This window comes from Aquila chrysaetos, chromosome 17 (assembly GCF_900496995.4).
Source record: "Aquila chrysaetos chrysaetos chromosome 17, bAquChr1.4, whole genome shotgun sequence".
Classification (NCBI taxonomy): Eukaryota; Metazoa; Chordata; class Aves; order Accipitriformes; family Accipitridae; genus Aquila; species Aquila chrysaetos.
Window position 1 is genome coordinate 29351099 of NC_044020.1, and position 19520 is coordinate 29370618.

Consider the following 19520-nt stretch of genomic DNA (forward strand, 5'->3'; position numbering starts at 1 on the left):
GCCAGAGCCGCGAGCGGCTCCTGGTTCTGGGCTGCATGTGGTGAACGGGCTGCTTGCCCAATGCAAGTCCTCACCTGTCCTGCTTCCCAGCTGCCTGTATGACTGAGGGGGGGGGCTCGGCTTTAATCTTTCAAGGCACCGTATGACAGGTAAGGAAGTACATACTGCCTTAGGGGTTTAATAGTGTTTCTCCAAAAGTTTCTGCTAAAAATAACTTGGTTTACAGAAAGGAGCCTCATATTGTTCCTGAGCTTTTCTCTTCTTGATCCTGCCTAAGTGAAGAGGAAGAGGAGTGTTGCCAGGGCAAAGCCAGTGCAGCAGCCAGGCGCTCCCTTGTGTTTGTTAACTTCTTAGACATATGTGTTGGGTGTAAGTGGGGGAAGAGCAGGACAAGATTGGAGCAGCAGGGATCTGCGACTTTTCTTGCTTGAATGGCCTAATGGGTGAGCAGTAGCATTTGCTTAATGCCTCTGGGGATCATGCCCTGCCTGCCACCCCACTCCACAGTTTGAATTGACAGAACAGGGCCCTGTTTTTAAACAGATCTACCACAGTCAGCATGCAGCACTCCCAGTGCATCAAACACAAGACACCTGCATCAGGCTGTTCTCCTCTGGCCTGAGCCTGGCTCCCAGCAATGGGCGTTAGGAGCATACACAGGCAGCTACTTGCAGCAAATTCCTGCAAGTACATGGCGTCTAACCAAATCATGTCTGTTGCAACTGTTCGCTTGTGGTGGATGCCATCAAGCAGCATCCCGTGCTGAGCTAACCATAGAACAAGAGTCCTTGCAGCAGTGGAAGGGAAATGTCTGTAGAGCAGGGAGTGGGAGACAGAAAAGAAAGTGGGGGTGCATTGGTGATGGATCACCCATGGAGGAAGGGCAGGAGAGGGGTCACGGGGCGGCTGAGGGATGGGACAGCTGTAGGTGAAGGCCCCTGCCAGGCAGTGTCTATGTAGCATACAGCTCGGGGTACACAGACCACGCTGCCACTTCTGCAACAGGGGAGCAGAAACGGTGGGGGGTGATGCCAGACACCCGCCTGGAGTAATTAAGGACAGGCGCCGAGGGCCCAGGTCATCTCTGCTTGAGTCAGAAGCGCCTGGTGGACCCAGGTAGGGTGGATACCTGTATCCTGTGATAAGCTAATGCTTCTTACATTAAAGTTTCTTTAAAAAGGGTGGGGTAAGGTGTTGTGCTTTTTTTTTCTTGCTAGGAAGACCTACCTGGCTAAGCAAACCAGCCAAGAGCAGCAGTGCTGCACGTTTCCTGTTCTGAGAGCCTTTCTTCACTGAGCTATGCTTCCGTGAGCTCTCGAGCTCAACTACACTATAAACTGTACAAATTGTAATAACGTATACATTAGCAAATGGTGTCCAAAGCAAAAAAAAAAAAAACCAAACCAAACAACCAACCCAACCCCTTCACTTTGCTTTTACTAACCTTAATTACCATGGGATTAAACTGTCTGCGGTCAGCACCTTACCTGGTAAATCAGTATTTGGTGTTACAGAAGCTTGTGGTATGGCTGTGAGTCACCTGAGCTGAGACTCCAGCTTGGCTGAATAAATGAACATGGTCAAATTTACATTGTTAAATACTTTGTTGTGCATCTGCACCATTATTAGCCCTAGCACAAAGCCTTGGCCAGTTCCCACCGTTGCTGAGGGCCCAGGCTCCTGAGCTAAAACCCACAAGGCAACCAGGCAGAGCGCGGCGCAGCCTGGGCGATACACCCTGGCTCCCAGAATAAACACCAAGCCTGCGTGACATCTCTCAGGTACCAGAGCCACTTTGGAGAACACAAATCAAATTGGCAACTGCCCCAATGTGAAACTTCCATAGTTCCAACTCCATATAGTCAAGACATTTTGATTTTCCCCTTTCCAACACTGAAAAAGCATGCATAACATCCAAAGGAGAAAGCCCAACCAGTTTTCAGAGGAGAGACAGCATTCCTACAGAACTGAATAGCTTGAGACACACACTAGTTATAAGATACCAATTTAATGCAAAATTAAAGCTTTTCTGCTGATCTTTTATAAACCAATCAATCCTGCTGCAGTATTGGTTATGCTGTAACTTTAAACAGGCAAAAAAACCCCCCAACCTTCCTGAACAGGTGTAGAGTCCTCCTGCTCTGCACATATCGCCATAGCTATGCATGTTTTCTATGTAAAACACCAGAACTATTGCCTCAAACCCCTGCTACACACAAAAAATACAATGACTCTAGCTCTTTAAAAAAACCAACTGTATCTCAATAAACTATTTCAAAACTAAAAGGCCTCCCTTCTCCATGCCCATCTACATTTGTGATTCGGCAAAAATGTCACAGTTCTCCGTATGTTTTTATTTCAGTTCACCTTTCAGCCTCTGTGCCTACGGCATGGAAAAGCTGCGAACAATTCTGGCACTGATGCTGCAGCTTCTTTATGCCCTTTTTTAATGGCTCTGTAAAGAACAGCCTTTATTTCTCAGCTGTTGCAGCTGCCCCATCTTATAACTCAAATAAATAGTAAATAGTAAAATATGCATGAGCTTTTGAAATTATTTTTATTCTGTTAAATAAAATGAATAAAATTACAAGAAAACTACAGGTAGAGGAGGTTTGCACTGACAAAACTATTCAGATAGCTATGAACAAAAAGTGAGTTTACCAGTTTGAAAACTGATCAGGTCTTCTTTCACTGGTTAACAGTGGCTGAAAGCAAGTAATCACAACTGTGCAACCCAAAAGTCTCACTTTGTCCACTAAAAGCTGGGGGAAATGGAATAAATTAGTCCCTAAACACAATCAGCTGCTAAGCTACTGAAAACAAATTCAAAATGAAATAATTCTGCCTCCTCCAGACTTTTGCTCTCTGCCACCAGTGGTCAGGAGCTGCCCCTGCTGCCATGAAAAGCACAAACCCACCAGCATCTCCAGGGCCAGGTTTTTGTCTCCCTGGTTGATTTTCCCCCCAAGTTTTCTTTAACACCTGCCACTGCCTTTTGCCACACAATGACCTGAGACAGCCACTCAGCAAGAACAGGTTTTGCAGCTGGGACCAACCCTACCCCTGCATTTTGGGCACAGCTCCAAGGCCCTCCGTAGCCTGGCACTGATCTACTTTTAAGGGGCAGGTAATTAATAGGTTTCTCATATAGCCCATTTCTATCACAGGGAAGTGGTTTTCCTCTCAGTTGGGAACCAGCTCACTCCTCCAAACCAGCGTTTTTAAGCCCTAATACTGTCCTTCACGCTCAGTGCAAATCTGACCAGCACCAGTACATTTTCTTTATTACAGACTCAACCTCCTACTGCAGAAAAAAAAAAATCTGCCACACAGTACACAAAGGCTGTGAGTCAAATCTACCATGGCCTCCCAAAGGCTCAGGGTGACAAAGCTTTCATCAGCTCTGGCCAAGACCTAATGTCTGGCGAACAAACTGTTCTGGAAAAATGACATGCCTTCTATAAACACATTTTTCTGGCAGGTACATCCTGTTGTTTTAAAACCTGGAGAGACTGACTCAGCCTGGCTTCTGCAGGAGCTAAGGGAATGTGATGGGTGGAGGGGAAGATGGGAAATAAGGGGGTGGAGGGAACAGCATGCAAGAAAAGTGAGGGAGGCAGAGCTGAGCCCCACGGAGCCTCTGGTGCTGGCATGCAGAGAGCCACTGCCGTTAACCAGTGGTTTACAGAAAGTTTACGTACACGTTGCCCACCTCTTTTGGCCCATTTTTTGCTCCGAGGCAGTTTTCCAGCATGTCTTTTGCGGGCAGGAAGCTGTCAGTACTGGTGACAAATTGCCGTAGCGCATCCCTGCCCAACAGGCAGCATTTTTGCTCCTCCTTGGCACTGCTGTCTAGCATGACTCCTCGGATGGCCTCGGGCTTCCCTGGCACACCGAACATGATGAACAAGCCCAGGCAGTCCCGTCCCACCAAGTGGCAGAACTCCGCCAGCTTCTCAAACCTGCTCCTGTTTTGGAAGCACCCATCTGCCAGCACGGCGTCCCGGCAGCAGCCCTGCACCGCCTCAGCGGGGCCGCTGTCGCTACAGGAAAGCTCAGCCAGCTGTAAAGCCTGAACAGCCATCTCAAGTTTGGTTTGCTTGTCAGCTCCAGACAGAGTCCAAACCCAGTCCCCGAACAGGGAGGACTGCTGCTTGGTCATTTTGCTGGTCACGATATGTTTCTCCACTCCCTTTTCCACGCAGAAGCTGATGAAGTTGACCAAAAAGATCTCGCTCAGCGTGCTTGTGGCTGGCTGGAATTTGCTCTGAGGATCCACAAAACCAAGATAGTCCTTCAGCCTTTGAGATGCATGGACCACACCTTGGCTGAAGACTTCACAGATGACCAGAGTTTCAGCCTTGTTCTCTTGGTTGTCCTCGTGTGAGACCTTCTGGCCCATTTTCTGTGCGGGAGGAGATCGTTTCCACATGCAGACTGCCTCGGGGAAGTCCCTTCCTTTTCCAGCAAAGGCTTTGTAGGTGCTGGGCTCAGCCAGACCTATTAAGCAGGCACATGGTTACCTGTCGCCTTCCAGATGAAGGTCATGGCAGCAGTAGAGATGAGCTCTTGGAGCAAGCTGCCGTCCAGCAGGACAGACGGCTTTCTCCTGGGTGTGTTTCTCCACAGCTGACTGAGCAGCAACCAGCGCAACAGGCCCAGAAACTTTCACACCTACTGAATTCATCTGGGCTTGTTTTCCTTATTGTTAATTCTGGCACCATTGCTTTAGCTGATGCTATCTCATTCCAGTCTGATCTTATCTCCTTTGATCTCCTTTCTAGGACTATTACAGAGAAGCCATTTGATTGGCGCTGGGTGCTTCCTGGAGATGCAACAACCTTTTTCTTTTAATCACCCAGAGAAGGGTGCTGCTGCTGTCAGTGGCATTAGTTGTGCCATGGCAATGCACTCGGAATCAGTTGGACTTCTGGCTCAACGGAGAAGCTCATGCTGTTGCTGCCTGTAACTGGGTTATCTCAGGGAAGCTTGGACAGTCAACGCGCCACCATCCAGAACTATCAAATACAGCTACAAATAAACAAGCTTCCTAATCTCACAAAATCCCATCTCCCTCGCTGTGAAAGCGGGAACATATGTTACCACTACAGCAGAAGCCAGCCCCGTTCAGCTCTGGATGTTGCTGGTGCCAAAATGCACCGCTACGGTCTCTTCATTGGCCCGGGATCCCACCACCATACTTCAGAAACAGGCTCTGTCCTGCTGAAAGCTGCTCTTCCTCCTCCTCTTCATTCTGAATGAGTGAAAAAAGCATTGAGGATATGTCTTTCTCTGCCCTCTTTACTCTCATTGCTCAAAACATCTTCATTTGATATCTCTTTCCTTCTGCCTATAGATGTTCTTGTACTCCTGCCAACCCAGAGAAACACCTTCTCAGGTGCACAGGCCGGTCAGTCCCGCTGCTGCCCTTGGGTCCCTCTCTCTAAGAAACAGATCATGGCCTACATATTACATGTCTCTTCTTCCACAGGTCTTCAAATGTGTCATGGGCCCATCTCCATTCCTTCAGGACCTTCTCACAGCTATGATTAGGGGGCACGCTGCTGCTTCTCCTGTTCTCTCTCACCGTAACTCTAATTTCCTTTCTATTCAAGGGTTCCCCAGCACCTAATACTATCTCCTTGCTGATGACTGCTCCAAATCTACTGGTAACTCAGATGATTTTGCTTCTTAGCAGCACTATCTTCTTCCTCCCAACTGTGGATAAAGAGGCTCAGTAGGAAAAGCTCTTGCTGCAAATGAAAATGCCAAAATACTAAGGTGAAGCATAAAGTATGCACTAAACATTTGTAAACAACAAAGTGGTGCAAGATATAAAAAGGATGCAGGTAGGGTAAGTGCAACTTCTCTCCTGAAGGGAAAGCCAGGATGCAACAATACCTGGTGGATGGGAATCAGAAGAGTCATTCCAGAAGTTACTCTGGATTACTTCTCCATTCCTAAGCATACATGTAATTTAAGCAAACTGAAAAAAGATGGGTTTAATCTCCATAGGCTCTTGATCAATACACATCTATCTTTTCCTCATCACTGTAAATAAACAGACAACATAAGTTCATCATACTCTAGGTTTCAAGATGCTTATCCTCAGTGTTCCCACTGTTGAGCTGATGAACAAAACCACAGAAATGAAGGTCACAATAGCGGTTCTGCATTTTCTGGTCCCTTATCTGGGCTACACCAGGCAAAACACTGATCATCATTTGTACCTGCACCCCAGCAACAAAATGCAGTTTGGGGAAGCTCAACTCCTGTTGTCAAAGTAGCCGGACCTGCTATGACTGCTGAGGGCTGCAAGGGCACGGGGAGGGGAATGACACCTGGGACCAGAGAGACCATTGCCCTTCAAGAAGGGCCAGAGCCGGTCCTTCCTTCAGCACCCTGCGAGGACTCCCTGAGGAGCACACACCGAGCAACGCGGAAGCGCTTTCTCATAAACAACCCAAGATGGTTCAAATCTGGATCCCAGAAATATGTAAAAAGACTTGGGGTAGTTGATTTCTTAGCTGTTACCTGAGTCCTTCTGCAGGCACTATCGCCAAACAAACTAATGAGTCCACAAAAAATTCTCCCTCCTTTGCCTTTTAAATAGAACAAAATGAGCTTCCTAGGAAAATAAAAAGGAAAAAAGAGGATAAATTAAAAAAGAACCAGCTTCCAGAAACACTTGGCATTTTCCACAGACTTTATTGGATTTTACATGGCAATACACAGTAGTTAAGTTGCCCTCTTCAAACACGCACAAATTAAAATACCCCAACGGTATCAATTGTGTGCACCTATGCTCATGAACTTCCTGACTTTATCACTTACTTTCATATTCCACCCCCATAAAATAACCAAGGTTCAGATGATAAGCAGCTTCAAGGGGATGACCTGGCTTCCAACCACTGAATGCAGGAAAGGGTTGTTTGGAACAGAATGCTACTTACACTGGACTTCAATAAGCCATCATCTGCCGTTGTTGATATGCTTGCTAATAGCACTGGCCTGAAGAGAAATCGGAGAGTATTTGTTTGTGCCTATTTCAGCACGTAATATTGTATCACTAGCCCTCCTTTTTTCCCCCTGTGAATATCCCATCATGTTCACTAGCCAGCACCTAGTGAGAACTAACCTGGAGGAATAATTTTGCTCAGAAGCCTGCACCACGTCTTCCCAGTGCTTCTGCAGTATTTAGGAGAGCAGGGCCTTAAGCTCAACCTACGTGTAATTAATAACTGTATTGCAGAGTATTCACAGAAAGCAAGCCCTGAATTCACATCCCAAGTGTCTGCACCCTAAAGCTGACAAGCAGGCATTACACAATGTAGTATTTCTGCCCGAATAAAATAGCTCAAACACCCCCAAGACTGCAGAGGAAGAAACGACAGAAAGCAAATTATTTGCAGACAGGAATTAGTCAGGAATATTGAATAAAGCACCAGTTGTGATCTGTTTGTAGACAAAATGGTAAGCAGCGCAAACCACACATTATGGATTGCCTGGCTCCAGTTACCAAAGAGAAAATGGCAGAGCTTCACGTTATGTGTAACACAACCAGTCCACATCATATTTTTCAACTTGGTACATAAATAATAGCCTACACTGCACATCCTTCAAAGAACCAGGCTGGTAATAGCTTATCAGGTTACAATAATATAATGCTGGAATATGTCTCCAATCTACCCCAACATCTGATGGGAACTCCCTGGAAGACCCTGAAAGAACCTTTCTTCCTTTCCTAGCTTTGTTAATAGTGTTTCAGAAATACCCACAAAGTCAATGCAAATCTACCATCCCTTGCACCACGCCAGCAATGTGTTCAAAACGGTCTCACTTCCAGCAAGGAGAGCAATGAAACGAGTGACAAACACTTGGTAAAGCAACACACCACCACAAGGAACAATTCCAGCTGTACTTTTTTTGCCTTTACAAAGCAAAGAAGCTTCATGCCATTGTGCTAAAATACATGCAACGTTCAACACCATACGAATGACCACTGTAATAAACAGAGTCACTTTTTTTTGTTTGCATTCGGCTAGTACACCTTGCAATACCGAAAGTCTGACAAAAGGTTTCCACTGGCTAGTCAGGATTTTTAAAATCTGATGATCTTCAAAAGCAGAGGAGCTGTGCTTTAAGAAAGTAAAATGATGAGCAACATGTTTGATACTTGAATTTTGGAGGAAAAGTCCCACCTTAGGTTTAATATTATGAAATAATATATTTCCTATACATTTCTCTATATAACTTTATTTTTTTTGCAACTACACCATCTTTACATCAGTCACAGCACAGAAATATCCCTTCCATATGCAGGGAGTACTCTCAACTTTAAGGAAATTTTTTAAATCACAGAAGTGTTAATAACCTTGTTTGAATGCTATAACTACTGCTGCTGGGAACAAGAAAGAAGACATTTTAAAATGTGCAGTTTCCGTGCAAGTCACTGCTAGAAGAAACATGCTTTATAATTGTTTCATCCCAAATGGAAGATCATTAAACTGTGCACTTTGTAAAAAGCACGAAAGCAAACAGTTCCAAAGGTCAGCCTGCCTTTTCCAGTAACCAGCTGGTATGCAAACTGGCATAATTTTTTTTACAACCCTCTCCCCTTCCCCCACACCTCGAACTTTCCGTCATTTTATCTCACAAAATTTAAATTTTTGCTTTTATATGTACTTCATATACTTCTTTTTTCTTTTTCTTTTTTTTTTTTTTTTTTTTAAATAAAACAGTATAAAAGTAAGAGCAACAGTCAAGAGCTACTGGGGAGTTTATGCAAGGCATGGATGACTAAAATCCTACATTGGATACCGTAGGAAGGGCAGAACTGGTATCTGTGCTGAACAAATGCACTTGAAAAAGAGCAGTCGCATCTTTTTTCAGCTGAGAGTCTAGAGAAGGTGATGCACGATATCTACAGATGCAATACTTCTACCTAACATCTTCTGTTCTTTTGAAACAGTATAAATGATTATTCTGAGGCTGTGAATAAGCAATAGGAGCACTATCATACCACGTAAATTTAAATGCAACACTCAGAAACGTATCACCAGTTTGTACATTAAATATAGTAAAAACAATTACCATTCACCGGTGTCTGGGTGTTTCTTATGGCAACTTTGGAGTAGGCACCTTTTTTTTCCCTCCTTTTTTTTCTAAAAATTCTCCACCCCCCAATGTTACTTCTAACAAACAGAAGCAAGAGCAATGTAATGTACATGATCTGCTGCCCGTCACGTATAATGACGACGTTTCTTGTACACAGGAAAGCGAGCCTTTATCAGTGCCTCGTGGTGACTGTCACACGTTGGAGTCCTCATCTGTTATACTGGTGCTAGGAGAGCGAGTCGCAAAGTCTTTGAACATTTCATCTTCTTTCAGCATGTGCTAGAAAGGAAAGGAGGGAAGAGTCAAGGTTCCGGCCCTCACAGCTAAAACCAGGCACCCGTGACGGCCCAGTCACACCGCGTCGGCCCTGCAGCCACCGCGTCGTCCTGCTGAGGACGTTTTTCACCCACGCTGTGGAAAACGAGCTCGCTGCTGTCCGCTGGCCCAAACGGCTCGGGGAGCGCAGGCTGGGGCTGGGCTTCCACCCAGAAAACGTGCCACAGCCCTCAGCTGGCAACTCGCCGTCCAAGGGCAAGCCGCTGGCCCGGAGCTGGGTACCCCACGCTCTGCCCCGCCGGGGGGTGCGGAGCCGGCGAGGAATTGCTGGTGACCGCAGGCCACCACTCCCAGCTGGGGCAACCTCCGCGCCAGGATGGGCGGGTATCTTCCTGAACCGCTGATTTTTCTTTTCCCCTCTGTCCTGTACAAAAAACGAAGGACCTCAGTGGACCCCTAGTTCCGATGAGGCTTCGCTGTTACCCACAATTTGCACAGTATTTTATATGCTCTAGCCCTCAGAGACCGGTGGCGCTTCACTCTATCCAAAGACTACGTCCCGCTACGCACTGAAATCGATCAAAGCAATTGCCCCAAAAACTGCAAACCTCAGCTGCTCGACAGAGCCAGTAATAGCAAACAAAAGTTGCACTTAGTGTATTTGTATTAAATAGCATCACTGTTCAATACTAGCAACTGCCAAGGGGTTTATACCCATCTTACTTAAATAGAGATCTTATTCCACAGACCCCACTTTTAAGCCTTACTGTCAAGTTGTTGATGCCTTCAGAAAATGCTCCTATTTGCCTCACTGTCCCTTCTGAATCTTCCATCTACAAAAGACAGATAATGAATAACGAATCAATAATAAATTCATTGTAAGCCACAACAGAGTGGCAATTAAATGCAGCACATAAGTAACTGCTTGATTACACCCGACATGGTCAGAGCAAGGGAGGAGCGTGCCCTGTTGGGAGAGGACAGTTATGCCAGAGTAGGTCCTAAAGGCACTGCATTCACAGCTTGAACCTCCTTGGGCCAAGAGACACTTTTGTTAGTAATGCTATGTGACTGCAAGAAGTCAGGACCCTCACAGGCCAAAGCAAAAGGAAGGCTTCTCTGGGAAAAGGAAGGTTTTCCACCGAACCTGACAGCACAGTCAAGTACTCCAAACTGCTAAGAACTGGCTTACCTGCTCCAGCCTGTCCAAATCATCATCATCATATACTCGGATATCCAGGCCAGGCTTAAAACCCTTCTTTGACCCACTTCCAGATGCCCGCCCCAGCTCCATAGGACACACATACTCTTCCACATCATCTTGCTTCTTCTTCCTCAGGCTCCCAAAATTGCTGAAGGCAAGTTTCTTTGGCTTACAAGTGAGGAGAAAATTTACAAGAAAGAGAATCAGCAAAGGATTAACAGATCTCTCACTCTTGCACTGGTGTTTCAATGATAAAGGGTCAAAACCCCACTGCTCTCCTAAACAAAGATCTTCTGAATAGCTGTATTTCATGATAATTGCATCTGAAAGAACAAGATGTGTGCCCTCATTCTACCATTGTTAAGACAACACCATTTAAAGGATCCCAAATGAGATCAGAATCCCACTGCATTAAACCATGAGCGTATGAACAGCAAGAGACAGTCTCCCTCCCAAACATTTTATAGTACAGACAGGAGGACAACACACAAGACTGCTACCTCTTGTCTGTGCATTTGAGAGGCTGAGGTGTGGTACGTTCATGGTAGACCCAAGTGTCAAACCCAGGTCTGCTGAGTCCTGCTCTCATGCTTCTTTCATTAGCAGCCATCCCCTTTTCTCAGACCTTACTGAACTGCCCTCCAAACATGGATAAAAGCAGCACACTGGAGATCAAAATGTCTGCCTGGAAGCTCATGCACTGACTCAGAACAAGTGACCTACCTTTACTTTGGCTGTTGCTGTTAAGAGGACATAGTCTGGGGACTCCATGGCTTCGCGTTTCTGCTGCTGGGCCTCCTGCCCAATGAGGAGGTTGAAATGAGTTGCCAAGTGCCGTCTCAGTAGCGTCTTGTTTGGTGGGATGTTCAGCAACTGTGCCATGGTTTCTACATTGAAACGAGGCTCTAAAACCTATTAATCAAATCACAGAGAACCCAGCTGAAGCCAGTGCTGTCTGATGAGGTCTCAAGGACATCAACAGGCACATCTATCTTGGTCACTTCCTAGGGTTGCTTTGGGGTTTTTGTTGGTTTTTGGGAGGAAACATACAACAAAGAGAGAGAAAAGAGAGTTACCTAGTTAAAGGGTTCATAAAATGCAACCTCCAGGCTTTCCTTCTTGAGTTATAAACAGAAACGAATTGGCAGGTAAGAAGAAAGGATCAGATAAATCCACCCTTAACTCATGTGATGTGTGAAGCTGCCACAAAATGTTTACCCACATCCTCTTTAATTCTGGAAAACGTAGCCAGAGGAATGATGGAAAATAAACAGACATAAAATGTTTGCAGCAGGGATATACCTCTTAATCACCACAACAAACTTCTACAAGTGTAAGTCCCTTGTCTGGAGTATCTGATGCTAGAGCAATTAAAAACAACCCTGCTTTGACATTGAAATCACAAATTTTACAAAAGTAACAGGCCTTCCTCACAAAATAAAAACATATCCAGGTCTAGGAAGGAAGACAGTGGCTGTTTAACAGCATGATAGCAGTGTACAGCATCGTAGGACAGGAGGTAGAAAATGCCATACCTAAATTAAATTGTGAGGGGAATACAGATAATCAAACTCATTGCTACCCACACTAATGCTGCCCAAGACATTCATGTCCTTTGAACTATAGGGTAATAAATTTTAATAGCGACTTCTTATTAAGCAGAATAAGAAGATAAGGTGTGTGCAGCAAAGATAATGTCAGAACTTTGCTCGAGCGACTCTCAGCCATATTTTTTTTAGTAAAATGGAACAAGCCAGCCTAAAACCTTACCATCAGTCCCCCATGCACACCGCTCCCCCGCAGGTTAGGTGCATACTCTGCCAGATCAACGGAGCGTAACCACTCCATCACTCGATGATTGGTCCACTGGGTGACCTCAGAAGGTGTGACATTATTCTGTGAACAGGAGGAATGGGCAGTTAAGGAGACTTCCCAACTCAGCTGTGCCAGCCCCAGTCTTTACTGAAACAAACCTCTCCTGCCCTTAATGAATGCAAGCCCACTTTGCACTTGAGAAAAAGCTCTTTTTGGATTGCTACCTTGCAGCAATACCAATGTGGAGATGGGTCTGGACAGTGGGCGGGTCTGTATTATGCTTCATATCATTTGATTATCCTGCTGTGCACTAGGACTACTTGCGATTTCTACAAGTAGAACTGAAAATTTAGCTAGCTCCATGAGCCACTGTGCTTTTCTTGCAGATACGCATCGTGAATCTAAATCCAAAAGTATGGGTTGCCTCATCATCCATTGCTCTATCCAGCATATGCTGCTTCCAAAACAAACTGATGGCAGTCTCCTGTCTGGTAACAGGGCCAAACTCCTTTCACACAGAAAATCTTGACACAGCCATCAATTTTCCAGAGAGTTACACAAGACTCACGGCAACAGTGCACTGAGTTCAAGATGATTTAAGTTCCAGACAGCACATCAGAGACTAGGCCAAAACAGCCAGCTGTTGGCTAGGAAGATAAGCAGGAGACTTGGCAAAGGGGACATGAGTCTGGGGCCATGGCAGGTGGAGGAAAGATAGCAGTGTTCCAGGTAGTGATGGCAGAGCATGAGACTGGAAGAACAATATGAGAAAAAGGAAACCGAAAATGAAACAGAATGAAATAGGAAGGAAGAGACAGGAGCAGATAGCAGAGCAGGATTAATCAGAAACACCAGGGCAAAAACCCCAGAGGATTCCTCTTCACAGCTTCATCTTAAAGCAGTACCTCATCAGACGGCCTCCTGCGCAGACAGTTGGGCTCAAAGTTGTTTATTCTCAAAACCTGAATGGCTCTTTTGATACTGAGGTGGTGGAGGACACTGACAACTTTCAAGGACAGCAAATCATCCTGTCAAAGAGGAAGGGGGAGTTAATAAACACAAACGTACTTATTGGTGGAACCAGCACCTGACTGGAGGAGAGTGCTTCAGGCCCTGACTTAAAAGGGCATATCTAACACATTAAGGGGTAAGATTTTAATATGAGACACATGCGATTAACCTCAAAACACCTGTCCAAAAATAAAATCTTCCTGCGTTGCACTGTACTAGCTCCCGAGCGATGTTCTTCACATAGGCTACAGAGCTTAGTACAAGAAACCTGGGATAACAAGGAGGGGAGAGGGTGAGATGACACATCCTCAGCGATCTGATTACAGCCAGGACAGTTTTCCAAACACAGTGCATCAGACTCACCTGGCATTCGCATTTAATCCTGCCAAAGGTTTTAGTACCACAAATGTCCAGCTAAAAGTTTAGCTGAAAACAATAAACTACCCTGAAAATTGAGGCATTCTGTATGGTTAGAATGAAAAAAAAGAGGGAAGGAGAAAAATACAATGTTGTGTCAGGTTGGTCTCCCACAACAGCAAATGCTGAATATTTTTTAAAATGCTTGTCACAAGTGATGGAATGATGGAAAGGGTGACCATACCCAGGCTGCAGAGGGGCTCACCTTAAGTCTCCTTGGCCCCAGCTCACCATCACTTTGTAGCTCCTACCTTGTGCAGGCACCCGCTACGGTTTGAGGGAAGGAGGGCAGGTTGGCCAGGAGCACCAGTTCCCCCTCACATGTGCCAAAGGAGCACGCTGGATACTCAGGCAGCCTGCAGCTTGGCTCTGTGACAAGGCATCGCGAGGCAACCTGGCCGTGCACTTTACACCACACCATTTTCAGCGTGGGATAAGCCACTTCTCACACACTGCAGGGCAAGAGCCTGCAAAGGCATGGCCACACTCCTCCCTGCAACGCATCAGTGATTCTAACAAAAGCAGGGGGTTCTCCCTCCAAAATCTCAATCCTGGCCATGTCTAGCCCCAGAAATTTAGCATTTCAAACCCCAAATAATCAGATTCTCCCTGATTTAGGGAGCCCAGCCATTAAAAGCTTGTAAGAAGGACTATGTGACAGGCCCAGCTAGACTTCCCAGCTTGCTTGCTGCTGCTGTCGCTCCAGAGGAGCGCTATGAAAGAAAAACCTCCCCTGCACTGCAACTATGGTCACATGCTGTGGGACTTGCACTCCTGCTACAGTAGGCTCTTCAGTTGTAATTCAGTCCTAACTGTGCCATTAAGTGTCTCAAAGTCCAATTCTCTGCTGGTGCAAGTTGGCTGACTTAGATAAATTTATGCGTCCTTGTGCCAGGGTTAACATGGCTTAATATGTTTTAGTATTACTTATGTGTTATGAATACTGGACTCTATTTTGTCAGAACATTTATGACTAGATTCTTTGCTTATCCAAACATTTCATTGCTTTCGGCTAACCTTATGATGAATCTAAGAGTAGAGTTTCTATGTCATGGTTTGCTATTTTATTCATTATAAAATAACAAATATTTGCTATTATTTATTTTGAGTCAGGGTAACTTCACGAGATTTTTAAAAGTATTACTTTCATACTTTGCATACAGTTGTAATTAGTTGGTCGTTTACACTGAATCTGTTGTTATAATTTGATGGTTAAACTCCGTCTAAAAATATCCCTAGTGATCTACAATTAAAGGGAAGTGACAGGAAGAATACCTATTTAAAAGGCAAAGCTCCTGCTACACATCCCTTCTCTGCCCACCTCTCACTTTTCTTTCTTTTTTAATACAAAAAAGACTGACTGTTGAATAATACAAGTTCCCTTACATTACAGCCTATGCTGCGTCTTATCTGCATTCAATTCTCATCCAGTTAATACAGTGGTAGCAAAGTCTCTCAACACAAGATCAAGCTCAATGGAGCTTACTGGCATCAGATCTCCAAGACTTAAGAACCAGAAGAAAGAAACTGCCTCCTACTTTTATATTAATGTCTGAACTCAAAAGAACTGAAGGAAACAAACACCAAACCCCACTACACAAGCAGTGAGTATTTAACATCTGACTGAAACGGAGTCAACAGCAAAGTCATGCCAGGTAGCCGAGGCATGTCAGTTCTGGGCAACGGCTGCAGTTCCTCAGCAGCGCTGTACTTGTCTTACAGGAGGAGAGTTAGATGGATCAACCCTCGGCTTTCTCCTGGTGCGATTGTAAAGCCTATACAAAATACATGCAAATATGGCATAAAAAGGTAACTTTTACTCTGCCCATGGCATGGTTCATGAGAGAACAGGAGAGTGATCGATTTCCTCTTTGTTATACAGAAGGAATTAATATTAGCGATGCTTAGTTTGCATTTTTGTCTCCAGAGAAGAACAAAGGTCTTATCTCATCTTACCCGAGACCTTACACAAAGGAAACCTGCTGGGTTGACTTGACCTGACCAGCAGTGAAGTGGCGAGCTGACGCTGGTGCTAAGCATTTTGAAATACATTATGCAAAAGCTGTTAAATGTAGCCTGTTTTCAAACAAGTTGGCTCTTAAAACTGCAATTTTCTTCAAAGGAAATTGCCTGGGTTTTCTTCACCTATGCATCCACATGAATAGGTAAGCACACCGAATGTTTGCTCACTGAAGAAAAAAATTCCACCTATTTCTATTAATTAATAACAACCTGAACAGCAAAGGCCCAGCTGCACGAACTGTGACCACAGAATTTGCACACTTTTGTGGACTTACAAATGCTGCCTGAGCGCATCGATGTCATGCACAACTGTTAAGCACAAGATTGCCCATTTCTCACGCATGACTCTGGGCTCATGCTTATTATGTTTGCTCTTCCACCTTAAGATAGTATCTTTAAAGCTGGAAAAAATATAGGAAATACTTGCAGGTGAGTAGTAGTATCAGGCCTTATGTTTTCTATAGGTTACAGCTATTAGCATTAGCTTAACACAGGACACCCACTAGTTTCAAGGGGTTCTTTAAACACTGCAATGAAGCACACAGACAAATATGGCATTCCGGCATATCCTTTTAGCAGTAGCAATGCCTCTGACACTAACCTCCCTCAGCCTTCTCCCTACAAGCACCCAGAAAATTTGAAGACCTGATTTATGAGCCATTCAACAGCTTTGAAATTATCGTCAGGAAGTCCAATGGGACTCACAAGATGTTTAGCTGTTGGAGAGAAGTCTGTACTTCTGGTACATTGCATGTGCATAGGTGTAGCCTCTACGATGCTGCAAAAGCGAGTAAGAGTAAGCTCCAACTTTAGCTTCCTTTCAGTAGATTTAGTCATCTGGGACAAAACTCGCAGGCAGAGACGGCGACCATGTGGCACTTCTACGTTCCTCTTTAAAACTTCTAACACAAGCCCAGAGTAATGCACACATGGTCTGCTGGCGTCCAGGCAGGCACCGACTTTCTGCTCTAGGAAGCCACAAGCCAGATCACTGTGATCCAGCTCTCTGGCTCTTTGCAGCCACTGGGCCCCCCAAGATGCCCATCTGGTCCTGCTCTCCCTGGACAGACAGAACGGCTGTCTGAGACCCGAGAGCTGCCCAAGCAGCCGCAGAGCCCCTTGCGCACCCACTTGTGGGGCCAGCCGGGATTTGGCCAGTGGGAGGGCTGAGGGGAAGAGAGGGAGCAATGGTGGTGCCTCCTCCCTAGCCGCAGCCAGCTGTCTCTTGGGGCCAGCCGCTGCCTGGACCCCTCTTCCCCCCACATATAGCAGGGGCAAGGAGTGTGTTTGGGGCTGGGGCTGTTGCCGGGAAAGGCTTGGGGGCAGCTGAGAGGAGGTGAACGTGGGAAGGGGAGAAGGCTGTTCGCAGAAGTGCATGGTAGGACACAGCTGCTTGTGCTGTGGGGTGCAAAAAAGGTTGCTGTCACTGGCAAATTGACCCAAAGGGAGCAGGAGGGACAGGGAGGCTGGGATTGAGAGGTTGGAGGGTGTTATGTGCATTTAATATCTAAGCATAGCGAAAGCAGGTCTCTCTAGTCTCACCTGGTCTTTACTGAGCCATCTGGAGGTATGCCAGAGTGCATTAAAGCGGGGAGAAACCAAGAACATGAAAAAGATATCAGGAAAAAGAAAAGCCATTGACTCACCACGCTCATGTAATGGAGCATTCGGCCATCCACCTTTCCTTCATCAAACTGGGTCTTATACTGGGGGAGGCCAATGTCATCCAGCCACCCTAAGGCAGAGACAGACACTCATGTTAGTGTGGTAGCCAAGTTACCTAGGACCAGTTAGTGTTCTTCCCATATTCTTTGAGCCCCAAATTAGCCATGATTAGGAACCCCTACCTAAAGTTACTGCTTCAGTATGTAATAAAAATCTTACTGGTAACCCAGTGGTAATCCAGTTTTCCATGATTGTTTTCCTCTTCAGATCCGAGTGCCTGCAGAGCAAGCTGAAGCTTCTTCCGATGCAATGGGTGCTTTATCCCAAGCTCCTGTGAAAGGAATGAAAGCAGCAAACCTAGAGACAATACTGTATTTTATTTCTCCCTCTGCTGAATTACAAATGGCTTCAGAGTCACACTGTACACAGCACTTGCTGGTGACGTGGCAGGTGTATTTTCTACTTGCTGAATATCAGCATCATTTTAGCACATGTTCAGCACTAGGGAAAGATCCACTCGCTGTGGTGGATTAATTTCAAAACGTGGTGGATTCCAAAGTGTATGAAAATGTCAGCCACAATATTCTCATACCAGGTTAAAAAAATCCCACAATATAAACCATGTTAGCATTCAGAAAAATACTTGATGGGATTACTTCCTTCCCTCCTACTTAGGCAGGTAAGGTTAAAAGAATTATTTAGTTAAGAGCATATGAAGGTCCCAGGAATTACTGAAATTTAATAATGCTTTCAAATGCATAACACCTTCCACAATTTAGGTGCAAGTGCAGCCATTCCAGGATCTCTTCAATCCCCTATACAATTTCACCAGTGCTTGCTAGTTAATGATACCTCTGATAACACTATTACAAGCCACTATGTTCATATGATACTTTTCTTATTCCAATTGTAGTATAACCACAACTTTGAATCACCTTACTGCCTAATTGAGAAAATGAGCTTACTATTTGGCGAGGAGAGGGATTTTTTAAAAGCTGAAAATTCAAATGTTAGAGAATACTGTGGGTTCAAAGTATAAACTGAATCAACTTTTTTCTGTTTTTAGTTTTAGAAAAAAGACAAAAATTAATGATTTAAGACAAAGAGACTGATCATCCTGTGTGTAACAAGTCCTCACTCCTCTTTGTGTAAACTGGGCAGAAAATACCATCAGACCAAATGAGCAGCTTTTTACACCCTTCTCACACAGGCATAAAAAGTGTACCATATATGAGTGCTAATGAATCAGGGCTACAAACCCAGGATAATGATGCACTCTCGCATGCATATTTTTAGAAGGTGGCATAGCCGATTAATATGTCCATGCTTAATGAAGTTAAATCACTTATTTGTAATTACTAGTTTCATTATAGAGCATTAAATTTCTATGAAACTTCAACTAAAAAGAAATGGATTTGGCATCACTGCAGACGACAATATTTTAAACACTCATCTTGTTCATGTTTTTATTTTTACTGGGTGCACCTTACAGACATGATTTACATGCATAGAAATAGCAGGTTTTTTGTACGTTTAACTGAAAGCAGCGTTTCCAGTGTTTCTCACCTTTTCCAGATCCTGCTGAGAAGCCTGCAGAAGTGTTTGCCCGGACAGTATCCAGTGTTTGCCATTACTTATGTACGAGCCTAGCCCTTGGTCCTGGAGCCAGCTGCAAACCTGCTCCTTCGTCCACTTTGCAAATGGCATGTCCAGCTCACTACAGATTTTACCAAAGAAAGACTGATAAATCCTGTGCCTCAAATCGCCTGTTCTTACACATAACAATAAAACCAAAACCTAAGCCTAATTTATGAGTATTTTGTGGGAGTTGGGACAATCGCCGGGGGAGAACATGCATCACGGTCAGCTGTTAGGTGAGCCTCGCGAGGAAGAGGGTGTCTCTACTTCTGAACTGTTAGCACCATGAAGTGCTGATTGCTGCTGATCTCCTGCGGCTATCATAATAAACACGGTCTATGAATGCTACTGAGAG

General features: G+C 45.0%; 2 protein-coding genes across 16 annotated transcripts in view; both read right to left on the reverse strand.

Annotated features, from left to right (window-relative positions):
* Positions 1–1747: 1747 nt before the first annotated feature.
* REP15 (RAB15 effector protein) lies at positions 1748–6588 on the reverse strand. The gene has a single exon (XM_030041580.2). The coding sequence runs from the start codon at positions 4430–4432 to the stop codon at positions 3683–3685; it is 750 nt and encodes a 249-aa protein (XP_029897440.1). The 5' UTR covers positions 4433–6588; the 3' UTR covers positions 1748–3682.
* Positions 6589–6688: 100 nt separating this feature from the next.
* Positions 6689–19520, reverse strand: part of PPFIBP1 (PPFIA binding protein 1) — a 117704-nt gene continuing 104872 nt past the window's right edge. For all 15 annotated transcript variants that reach the window (XM_030041559.2, XM_030041576.2, XM_030041571.2 and 12 more), the window contains 9 exons: positions 19094–19244; positions 17747–17858; positions 17509–17597; positions 13318–13440; positions 12368–12493; positions 11321–11509; positions 10586–10765; positions 10161–10226; positions 6689–9396 (listed from right to left, as the gene is read on the reverse strand). In XM_030041559.2, coding sequence (XP_029897419.1) covers positions 9310–9396; positions 10161–10226; positions 10586–10765; positions 11321–11509; positions 12368–12493; positions 13318–13440; positions 17509–17597; positions 17747–17858; positions 19094–19244 — 1123 coding nt within the window. In that variant the 3' untranslated portion in view covers positions 6689–9309. The remainder of the gene's footprint in view (positions 9397–10160; positions 10227–10585; positions 10766–11320; positions 11510–12367; positions 12494–13317; positions 13441–17508; positions 17598–17746; positions 17859–19093; positions 19245–19520) is intronic.

Bases quoted from the DNA above. Each gene is read 5' to 3' on its own strand.
- REP15 (XM_030041580.2), bottom strand. From the start codon at position 4,432: ATGTGGAAACGATCTCCTCCCGCACAGAAAATGGGCCAGAAGGTCTCA.